Raw genomic sequence first — 11,999 nt, forward strand, 5'->3', positions numbered from 1 at the left:
CAATTAATTCCCTTCAAGTGTAGCGGTACAGAAGAAACTAAAAATCACATTTTCAAGAGAGTTAAGCAATTGGAAATGTGTATCATTAACTTATTTGTTACTTGTACTCTCAGTAATAATAGCTTTCTTCCACAAAGATAATTAAGTACAAGTGACATCTACCGTAATTAAAAGCACAAAAATTGTTTCAAAATATTGAAGGTAATGTCTTTTTAAGACATAATTTGTGTCAATTCTTGACAGTGACAGTCCGAACTAGATGCAAAATGCAGAATTAAATGCCTTCAGCCTGCGTTTGCTGGGGAATTTCTGACTTCCCCAATTCCAAAGAGTTTACCATCAACATTGTCATGCTGTTGAGATAGTGTCTCCTCAGGCCATTAACCCACAGCTTTTTGGGATCCAAACATGGCCAAAACGTTTATAAATCAGTGCTGTGGCAGTAACTAAAAAAAAAAGCTGTTAAATATCTAGCAGCTACTAGTGGTGTTACAGTTGTGACTGCTGATCATTTCTTCATGTGCCATTGTTTCCGCATAACTGGCACCCAACCATCCTAAGAGTTAGCAGAGGGAGGTCTCGACCCTGTTGCTTTTACTTTGTAATAACTCCAGGGTTAACTGTGAAATGTAGTAAGAGAGACCATTTTATTAAGACATAGTAAGAGATGCCTGCCAGCTCTTCATCACATAGCCAGTGTAAATAAATCCAAGGCTGTTCGTATACAATAGATTATATTTTAGCACTGATCTGTTTAGGAACAAGCAATGCAAGCTATTGCTATGAAACGTGTGGGGAAAGGTTTAAAAAAAAACAGCCTCTAGAACTCCTTGAAACAAAAAATTTAAGCTGTTTGGCCTATCTCCCGATGAAGGGAGGATTTCAGCCTGCAGTGTCCCTGATGGGAGGGGGTGTGTTTGTACGCCAGGGTGGCTTGGCTTTGCTTTCTTTCAGCCGCAGGTGGCAGCACGTTCCCATCTGATCAGAAAGTGATTTGGTTTAGTTTGGTTTTGTTCTGCTCTTTACTGGTTTTGGTTTTTCTTTTCATGTGGATGATGATGCTTTGTTCTGAGAAGGGGCAAGAATACTTTCTCTTTTGTGAGTTTTGTGATCTGCCTGTGTACACCACAGCTCTTAAAACATCCGTGAGTGGGTTTGCTTATTTATTGTAGCTGGAAGGGGTCCTTCTTCCAGCCCTGTTGCTAGCCCTGTGATGTAGCAAACCCATCCTTCCCGAGCAGTTTTGCTTTAGGATTCCTTCCCGAGCAGTTTTGCTTTAGGATTCCTTCCCGAGCACCAGAAACGTGTCTCTTAGGGAGTCACTGGCAGAATTGTCTGTGTACGGGATGAGTCCTGACACGTCCCTGTGTTAGCAGTGCTATTTCAGCTCGTTATCTCCAGCAACCCTAAACCGAAGATTTTAGAAGGCTGCAAAAAAAGCCTTGAAGTGTTGTCAGACTCTTTGATCTAGCAGCTGATGACAGTTCAAAATATGTTTCTAGTTCAATGTTTATCCTTAGAAATAAGGGCTCTGCGCTCCTCAGTGCATGCCTCTGCCATCATACGACACTCTCCAGTTTCAAACTTATGTTGCCTGGGATCAATATCCTCTAGAAGGTAGAAGATTGTCCCTCTCCCATTGCTGTCTGAGCTTTGTTGGTAGAGAAAGAAGACCTGCTGGGGCAGTTTGGAGCTTGCTGTCTCAAGCAATGGGAGGAACTGCTTTCTGGCATAGCCTACCTCTGCCCTTGCTGCACTTGTTTTGGTGGCTGAACAAGATTTTCTTTCTCCCCATTTGAAAACAAGCCCCCATGTCTGCAGCAGTGGTGCAGTTCCTATGTGTCACCGTCTCAAGGGTACTGGAGAAGTTGGGGTTTTTTTATTCAGTAAGGAACAGCTTTTGTTCTTCCTTTTGTGCGATTAGCCGAGGAAGGTTCAGATTGCATGTGTTCCTTCTTGGCTTCCTGACTAATTAATCTTCTGTCAGTAGTGTGTAGCTGAAAGCATTTATAAAAGCCGGGCTAGATTTCAGGTGCTCCAGCCAAGGAAAACGGCTGCTTTTTTGTGCTGGAGCTAAGCACTTTGCATGTAAACCAAGCTTTCACCTCCTGCCACTGAATGCTGAAAGGCCAGTCTGATTGCTTAACTAACTGGTGGAGGTGGTATCTTTTGCATCTGAATGCCGTATAGGAAGTAGTTTAACGCCTAAAAGTTTGGATACTTAATTATATGTGCTTTTAGTATTCTTCCTTTGAAGAGGTTTAAAGAATGGCCAAAGCCTTTTAAATGTAACAGTATAAAAATTGCTTAGGATCAGTGATAACTTACGTCTCTGGTTTCAAATTCCAAGGGGCAGCACAGACTCAATGTCAAGCAGCTTTTCCTCCTGGAATAAATCTAGTACTGTGTTCCCTGGGACTGTTAGGAAGCAGGACTGTATCTTCCTCTGCTACTCAGTTGCTTCTTCCCTTCTGTTCTGTTGTTGTGTGTTCTGGTCATGTGCTCAGATCTTGGCTCGGCTCAGTGAAGATTTTTAAGCTGTTTTTAATCTCTGGCAGATTTTATTAGCAGTGTGATACAGCTTTATCTCCAGAAGCCATCTCAACCTTTTTGCAAGAGCAGGTGAGACAGTCAGAAATGCAGGATAAGCTGCACTGAAGTCACTGTGCAGCCATTTATCCATGACTTTGTTCCCCAGATGTAAGCATTTATAGGAAAGGAGCATGTTAATCACTCGAGTGTCAGTGCGGATTGTTTCTGTATATGAGGCACCATGTGATGCAGTAAAATTGAGTTAACTATGCGTCCTTACCCCTTGGGAGTTTCAGAGAGAGAAGGTGTTTGCAACATCTTTGTTGATGCTGCATATAGGATTTGATTGTAGTCAAGGCAAGACACCAAGAACCTGACTCAGGTACCCGGATCACAACTTTCTACTGCTTCTGGGGAAGATCTGCACTGGTGTTAGGACTTAAAAGCTCTGCTAAAAGTGTGCATCTCCTTGAAGGGTTCACCTGTGTTGCTTTGGCCAGAAACTCTTTGGAAATATCTCCCCAGGGGATTTTTTTCCTGTGCTCTGTCTTGTCATATCAGCCTAAGCTGTAGGAGAAACTGTCAGCTTGTCTGCATGCAGCCTGCTGTGATCAGGTGGAGCCTTACTGTCTTGACTGCTGGACAGTTTTATCCTTCCACAGCTATTATACACTTGTTCTGGCTGATCTATCAAATAGTTTAGTGGCTCTAATAGAAGAGTCTCTCACCTTCACCACGCTCTGATGGTGTAAAGATTGCCTAGGGCTTGACAGGACATGGAGAAAGAAAACTGAGTGTGCTCTGTAATCGTAGCGGTTACGTGTGCTGCAGGAGTGCGTGCATCTGAATCTGTTCTCCATGCCTGGCTGCAGCAGGCCAGCATGTGGTGAGCTTTCTGCTCCAGCAGTGTTATTCCCACTCCTCACACCAGTACCAAACTCCGTGTGCTCTGTCCACAGAAGAGAGAGACACTGTACAAAATGGATCCTCTATATTGAAACCATCTATAGGAACTGCTTTCTGTCACTTTGGTCTGCTCTTCAGCTCACTGCAGCATTTTTCTTTACTGTCTTCTCCCCTCTCTGGAGACAGGCCAGCCTGCCACACCCTCCTGGCTGGCCGACCATAAGTGTGGACACTGCTCCAGAGGTGCTGGAGCACAGTAATCAGGTGGTTTTTGTGCCTTTTCCTCCTCCCCGGGCCTTCTTGTGAACTGCTCCTTTTCTCATGTGGTGACCCCCTTTTCATGGAGGGGCCAGGGTGACAGTATTTCAGCTTCTCACAGTGGCAGGAGAAATCTCTTTCTGTCTTGGGTCAAGAGTATGAATTTTGAGGTGCAGAAATACCACAGCTACACCTGCGGAGGGTTGTTTCTTGAGAGCTGTAATTGTTGCCTGCTTTTCCCATCGGTTCTCAGATTTCAGAGAGGATAGCACAATAATTCAGATAGCGTATCCCGAAGGTCTAAACTTTCACTAGCTGCTCAGGGCATAGTCCTTGGAGACTTCTGAATATATCTGACAAGTAATGTGGAAATGGTTCAGTGCCAGCAAGACAGCTGCTCGCTTTCTTCAGTCCTTGTGTTTAGCTCAGTGTCTGACATTACACCAAATCAGTTTTGTGATGAGATGATAGATGTATATCTCCTTTTCCCTTAGATAGCACCCAAAATGCAGACACCTAGTAAACACAGCTCTCTGAAGGGTGGCAGCTCCTGCAATGTGCCCAGGTGGCCAAGAAGGCCACCAGCATCCTAGCCTGTATGAAAAAGAGTGTGTCCAGCAGGAGCAGGGAAGTGATCGTGCTCATGGACTCAGCACTAGTGAGGCCACAGCTCGAGTCCTGGGTTCAGTTTTGGGCACCACAGTGTAACAGACGTTGAGGGGCTGGAACGGGTCCAGAGAAGGGCAACAAAGCTGGTAAGGGGTCTGGGAAACATGGCTTAGAGTGGCCGAGGAACCTGGGATTGTTTAGTCTGGTGAAGAGGAGACTAAAGGGAGATCTTATTGCTCTCTACAGCTCCCTGAAAGGAGGCTGGAATGAGGTGGGTGTTGGTCTCTTCTAGTAAGTAACTAGCGCTAGGAAGAGAGGAGCTGGGCTTAAGTTGCACCAGGGGAAGTTTAGATTAGATAGTAGGAAGAATTTCTTCACTGAAAGAATGGTGAGCCTTTGGACCGGGCTGCCCAGAGAGGTAGTGGGGTCACCATCCTTGGAGGGATTCAAAAAACATGTAGACATGGTACTTGGGGACATGGTTTAGTGGTCACAGTAGTGTTGGGTTGATGGTGGGACTTAATGATCTTAGAGGTCTTTTTCAACCTTAACAATTCTATGATTCTGTGATTCCACCTTGAGTACGTGTTTTTAGTTCTGAACCACCTTTCACAAGGAGTATTTCCATGGCCAAGGGACACACCACGTTGTTGTGGTTCCCCTCTTTCTTAGGCAATAAAGTATTTTAGTGTCTTGGGTGGAGCTTCAGCATGAGAGGAGGGTTCTTCTGCAGTTACTGCAACAAAGCAGTAGTGCTGAAAACAGCCTGATTTATGAATGAATTTTTAAGTGAAGTTGCGGAATACTGTGGAGTGACTTTGGTGGGGCCAAGTAGTGGATTAAATTATCAATATATAAAGTACATTTTAGCTTTGCAGATTTGATTCCTAGTAACTATTAAATTCCTATTTCTTGGCCAAGTCTAAAAGGCAAATGTGAAGCTGTAGCGGTGGTATAACTTCTGCAAGATAAGAAATGCAAGATGCTGTGGTTAGATATTAACTGTGAGCTGCACTTCTGTGCATGCTGATCCTTGAAGAGCTGACCTTTTATTTTCTAGTGTTTAATTTTTTACTTCTGTTCCCCAGAAGAATGTAGACCAGTTTAACCTTAAGCACCTATCCTCAGCCTTCTGTTTTTTTGCACTGGGACGTACTTGTCCATATATCATGAACTCTAATAAGGAGACTGAGCATCTGTGTTTGTGGCAGAACATTATAAATAAAAGGATGCTGTCGTGTATCAGCATGATTCAGCCTGATCTAGGTGAACCTGCTTTATGAGGGGGGTTGGACTAGATGATCTCCAGAGGTACTTTCTGACCCCTGCTGTTCTGTCATGTAGAAGTTGAGAGCTATCAAGTCTCTCATCTGCTATCACCTGATGTACACATGTCTTGTCATGAATCTTGGAGGACTGACCTGCATCTCTTCAGCTCCCACAGGAGCCATCCATGCAGAGCCAAAGGCGGTGTACCCCAACACAACCTCAAGGTACCTGTAACTGGGATCTGTTTAATAGTCACACATTTATGTGCAGCCTGGTCACTTCTCGTGTGAGCTGCAAAAACGCAGGGTTTGGAGTGGGGTGACTCGCAAAGCACGGTACTGCTCTTGCACACCCACCATCTGATTCATCTTCCCAAGCACCAGTGGCTCTTCGTGTCCAGCTGTGTCCAGCTCGGGTTTTCAGGACAGGGAGGGGGCACAGACAGAAAAGAAATAGCCTGAGAGAGCATGTTCTGCTCAGCCTGGAGGGTGCAATAGGGCCCTTGCACAGGCTTCTGCTGTTAAGACTTAATCTGGGTGCTTATCTGCTGAGAAATCTCTCTTACATGTTCGGCTTTGATCACAACACAACCTTCTCCACCTGCTGCAACAGGATTAGGTGAGAGATGATCTGTGATAGCAGGCGCCACAAGCTGCGCTGAAAGCCTAGAATCACACTCAAAATGGATGAGCAGACGGAGAATGTCTTGACTACAGTGTCAGTCCTTGCATTGAGTTAGCTTCAAACTACAGACTCAGTGATCCCTGCATGAGAAACAGGCTGAGCGCTGTCTCTGTAACCAAAAGTGGTGTTTTGGAAGGATTTAGCTCTCTTCAAAACCATCACATTACCAAAAATGAACATTGTTTTTCTTCTTCACTGGCAAAATTACTTTCTTTTGTTTCCTGGAAAGTGTCAACATCCCCTTAATGTTGGCAATGGGAAGAAAAGAAAGACCTGAGACTTCAAGCATGTTCTTTCTTAGACAGATGGGATACATACAGAAGGGAAAGGGTCCAAGTGCAGCAAAAAGATCTTTTATGTATGCTTTTTGTTGGATATTAGGAAAAATTTATTCCCCGAAGGGTTTGTCAATCCCTGGAACAGGCCGCCTACGGAAGCGCTAGAGTCGCCACCCCTGGAGGGACTTGAAAGCCATGGAGATGCGGTGCTGAGGGTTGTGGTTTAGCGGTGACCTGGCAGTGTTGGGGTAACACTTGGACTTGATGATCCTAAAGGCCTATTCCGACCAAGAGGATTCTATGACTTGCACAGTGCCCTTCTGTTGCAGTGTCTAGAGGCAGTGTGCCTGCGGCAGCCTGTCGCTGAAGCGTTTCGTCACCCACTGCATAGGACAGCTTTTTAAGCATGCAGAAGTTGTGGTTGTTTTGACAACTGTATACTAAATTTATCTGGAAATAAAGGGAAAAAATTTAGTTTTGCGTTGCTATGTGCGCCTTGTGTTTTATTTATAGTTTGTTAGCCAAACCTGCTGACAGGATATATCTAACTTAGTGCCTGGGGAATGAAGGGAGGTAGGATTGTACCAGTCGCTGCCGGGAGAAGACATTCCAGAGGCTCTGTGAAACTTTACATGAGGCAGAAAGTGTGCAGGCAGATGGCAGCTGCTCTAATTAAGACTTACTGTCTCTGTCTTTTTTTCTTGCTGCTGTGGCTTTTAAGGTATTTCTCTTCTTTTTAACACAAGAGGAATTTTAGTAATTTATTACCTGTACAGCACAGTATGTATTATATTACAGTGATAACCGAGCTTGAACCCACTGAAGCAAATGTCTTGAATCTTCAGTAAATTGCACTATGGGATGACAAGTCTCCCAAGACAATGGCAGCTGAAGATGTGTCAATGAAGTTGCCATTTATGGTTAGTTATTACCCTTCACCAAGATCTTTTGAACTGAGGCTTATAAAACACACTGGCAGTCCACACAGCTATGGACAGGTCAGGCAAAAAGAGAGGCTCTAAAAATTTAACATTAAAAGCACATGCTGCCTGTGGGTGCTCCTGATGCTGGAGTGCAGCTAGCACAGATGAGAATCAGCTCATCTCCTTCCATTCATTTTTGGGGATGTTTTCTTGGTTTGGGTTTGGATTTTTTGTTGTTTGGGGTTTTTTTTTTTTTGGAAGTGTATCCAGCCTTTGGAGTCAGTAAAGTCTGTGCTAATTGAGTGTCTGCTGGCAGCAGCCAGAATTCTTCAGCATTGGAAATCAAGTTTGTTTCTTTCCCTTTGTGTGGGAGCTTTCCCCAGGGTTTGTTCATTTTGTATATAAAATGAGGGTTTGTTTGATGTTTCAGAATTTCAGAAGCTGTGGAGGAGCATTCCCGTGGATTCTATGGATGAGGAAAAAATTGAAGAGTATCTGAAACGACAGGGTATTTCTTCCATGCAAGAAACTGGACCAAAGAAAATAGTAAGAGATACAAATTATTGATCTTTCTAGGAGATTTCCCCTTGCAGACCCTGCAGTGTTAAGTCCAAAGCACACTGGTGAGCCTGTGCACAGCTGCTTTGTGTAGCTCAGGGAAGTGTAACCTCTTTTAGGAAGTTGCAAAAACCCAACGCTGTAGCCAGCAGTCAGTGTTTTTATGACTTGCCTGAGCCAGTGCAATCCAAGCAGCATCAAGAAGAGGGCAAATGCCAGAAATCCCTGCGAGCTCCGAAGTGGAAGCTTCTGCTTGAAGCTGTACAACACGTTAGGAGTAGAAGAATAATTACTTTTTTGGGAAGAGAGTGGTTTTTTTTTTTAACTTTCTTTTTCCTGCTAGATAGTTTTGAAATGCTGATGGGAACGGTGTAGCATGCGTCCCACCACGCACACACTGTTCCTCAGAGAAGCAAGCACCTTCCCCACCTGCCCAGCCCTGGTTCAAGCAGGTCTCTTCTTCACAGAAGTGCTGAAAGATGAGCCCAGCGTCACACATGAGGTCAAGAAGTCACAGCTGGAGGACAGATCTTCTGACTACTGTTCATTTCTTCTTGTAGGCTCCTATTCAGAGGAGGAAGAAACCTGCTTCTCAGAAGAAACGTCGGTTTAAGACTCACAATGACCACTTGGCTGGAGTATTGAAAGATTACTCTGATGTCGTTCCTGGCAAACAGTGACCGGTAGAGTTGTGGAGCAAACATGTATTTCAGATGGGCTTTTTGCCACTCGGGCTCAGTATCTGCTTGCAGAAAGACTGACTGTATATAGTAACGTGATGTGTGTCCCCCATCCCAGCCACTGCTAAGGTGAAACAGGTCAGTTTAAGAGCAAGTGTGAGCTACTAAATTAGGAGTTTAGTTTAATTAGCTAATGGGACATGTGTCTTTAAGTAAGAGGTACTCACTAGCTGCCTCTTGGCGTAGTGTGATACATGATGCTCAGCATGTCATGCAGGAGTTCCTGTGCAGTGCTTAACTCTGCTTTTACATTGCTTTATGGGTATTTACCCGGAATTACTTTACAAGGGGCTTTCTACTAGAATTGAGTACGGCATTTGTTTTACCTATTTCAGGAAAAGCTTTTCCTAAAATCAGTACAGGTGAGTTTCTTTCACGGTCAGGTAACACCCACAGTTTGTATGCTTCTTCCTTGCCAGGGGGCTGAGTGTTACTGAGTGGGCGGTGATAGCTGAGGCTCAAACTTGGAAAAAAGCAAACCCTTTCCTGAGCTCCCAGCAGGCTGCAGGCTGGCAATGCAGCTGTAGCCTCCTAATGCTTGTCAGAAATTGCCCTTGGCGATTTCTCATTGCTGTTGTAGATGCACGTGTATTGCACAGTTCTGCTTTATGGACAGGAGGGAAATCAAATGATAGTGTAATACTGAAGCAATTTTTTCTTTGGAAAGTAATAAACTTACAATGGTGGTTTCCAGCGTTACTTCCTTAAAGAATGAGAGAATCAACATTTTCAGTGCTTGTTGAGTTTTACTTTTCAAGGAGGTAAAGGAATCTTTGTTATATTTTTGTCTTCTCAATGACTTACTGTTCTGGGCTAACACTGTCATCTTTTTATCATCCTGGGTTGGGGCGTGGGCAGGAGCCACCGTAAATGAAAGCTCCCTGTAGACGCCTGATGTTCTGTGCAGTACAGACGAATGTGGAACGTGGCCAAATTATGTCCTTTTGATAACTTATTTTTATGTACTGAACCAGAGTCAGTCAATGCTGATACTGTTTTTGTGGCACTGCAGGAGAGGAGCTGTTTCTCTGCTCCTCAAGGGTTAGGCTCAGAGATAAAATAGGTGACTGCGATACCCCACCGACAGCAGGTTGCTGCTGCATGCACGTGAGCTGTTGTCTTCCTTGATGTGTCAGGGGTTGAAGCAGAGGCCATTGGATCTGGACACGTGAAGAGAAGAAGAATAAAGCCTTGTGGCTGTTGCACTGAACAAGTTCTGTCTGCCCGGGGAAGCGCAGGAGAAGGAATATAAGTCTGTAAGTGTAGCATTTATCCTCCTGATTTTAAAGACTGCTCTTTTGAGGAGCAGACAATACTTCCAGCACTGCACATGTCAGCCGTCTTTAAAGAGTTGGTAAATGTCAGTAGGTTTCTTCTATTATTTCATATCTCTGTGTGTGTATATAAACATGTTTCATACTTTTTCAATATATATCTCTCTATATATACAAGTATCTTAAAAAGCATGCTGCTCCATGTGGTTTTGCAACCATTTTTCTTTCCTGTATCTTCTAAGTCAGCACAAGCAATTCCTCTTGAAGATTTTTAGTTTTCTGTTGCAGCTCAGCTGTAAAGCACTTGCAAAACCATTCACCTCTCTTCTGTCACTTTCAAAAAAAAAAGGTTCCCTTCCATCTGCTGCATTTTTGAGCAGTGATTTTTTTGGTAGTGGTGTTCAGACAAAAGCAGAGTTTGTAGGGAGCTCTGCCTTGCCTTTCATACTTTTCAGGAGTTTTATTGGGGTAACTTCCCATTCATCTTACACATGACTTTCCCTGTGAAGCAAAGCTCGCAGAGCAGACGGTGAGGTAGGCTCCCTGCTTCGTTTCTCTGCTCTAGTGATTAAGATAATAGGGGTGTCTAAAGAGAACGCCCCCAGCTACTTTCAGAGATTAGAAATGCGTTGGGTCAAAAAGCAGGAGAGGTTGGAAGGGAGATGGACTGCTTTGTGTGCTGTGCTGGCATTGTCAGGAGAGTGTCATTGTCCAGTGTTCAAAGGAACACAATGGTCCAGTTGACATCCCATTGAAAAGACTGGATTAGATTATTTGTCTCATTAGAGGAAGTCTTCTTTGCTGTACTAGCAGAGATGGCATAATTACCTTTGCAGCTTGTTAGGGTACAGTCTCAAAAGTAAGTGCTGGGAAGCTCATGTTGGCCTGTTAGAGGTGGCATGGGCTACAGACAAGCAGTCAGGATAAAACAGGTTCAAAAAATAAGCATGAGCTCCTCTCTTTTGTGTGGGTTTCAGGAGCTGGGTTTCATTTATTGGAGATGTTCTCAGCGGTCTTTGCATTTTTTTTCCAAGACCTCTTAAAAATCAAACAGTGCAAATGAAAATGACTGTATCAGCAGGGGTCTCTTTGCTGAAAGCATTTCAGTACCATTCCAGTCCACTTCAGTCTCTTCACAGCATAGTGTCCAAATCAGGCTTTTTGCTGAAGTTTGGCATACGAGTTCACTGCTGTTAAAACCTTCAACCTACTTCATCTTCCTCCAGGGTGTTCTCATGTATTCTGTGTCTGGCAATATGGTTCTCCTAGTGGCCAAAACCATAAAAAAAAAAAAAGCTTGCTTTCTGTGGCAGAAACCTTTTTCTCCCAGTCTGGCAGTGGAGAGGGCTGCGGAGCATCCTCATGCTCTCCTGGGGGCCATGGGCCTATTATTCCATTCTTCTCTTCCTACCCTGGCAGCATCTACTGACAACCAGAAAGATAACAGGCCTTGAGCTGCCCTTTACAAAGACAGAACGTAGAAGAGAGTTTTTCAGTTGGAAGAGGCCTACAATAATCATCTAATCCATGGCAGGCACCTTCGCCTCATGCGCTTGGGGGAGGCAAAGCTACCTCGATGTGGTCTTTACCTGTCCCTGCCACATGATGACTTTCCTCTGCCGTGATCCTCAGGTCAATGCTGGTGAGGCTGTCTTCTGAGCCTTTCTAACCCTCTGGGGCAGTGGAGGAATGTAGGCATTTCTTCTGATGCAGCATCCTTCTCTTCTTGCTCTGCCATACCAGCCAGGGACAGAGAAGCATTCAGCTGCCACCCACTGCGATGCTGATGGACGTATGGACAGGGCCCTGGGGAAAAGGAGGACACTCTTTCTCAGTGATGGCAGCTCTCTGAGACATGTCTTGGCTGTCTACATCATCCTTTCGCTGGCACAACTGCATCTCGCCCACAGGTCTTTTCTCTAGCCAGGCACTGCTGGTCAAGGATTTGCTTCTGGAAAGGCATCCTCC

At 44.5% G+C, this 11,999-nt stretch overlaps 1 protein-coding gene across 1 annotated transcript in view; it reads left to right on the top strand.

Moving 5' to 3' along the window:
* Positions 1 to 9,039, top strand: part of GTF2E2 (general transcription factor IIE, polypeptide 2, beta 34kDa) — a 24,249-nt gene extending 15,210 nt beyond the window's left edge. Inside the window, exons 6-7 of the mRNA XM_008938264.1 lie at positions 7,890 to 8,005; positions 8,578 to 9,039. Of these exons, the coding sequence (XP_008936512.1) occupies positions 7,890 to 8,005; positions 8,578 to 8,697 (236 nt within the window). The 3' untranslated portion in view covers positions 8,698 to 9,039. The remainder of the gene's footprint in view (positions 1 to 7,889; positions 8,006 to 8,577) is intronic.
* Positions 9,040 to 11,999: the final 2,960 nt, after the last annotated feature.

This window comes from Merops nubicus, unplaced genomic scaffold, assembly GCF_000691845.1.
Source record: "Merops nubicus isolate BGI_N331 unplaced genomic scaffold, ASM69184v1 scaffold7834, whole genome shotgun sequence".
Classification (NCBI taxonomy): domain Eukaryota; kingdom Metazoa; phylum Chordata; class Aves; order Coraciiformes; family Meropidae; genus Merops; species Merops nubicus.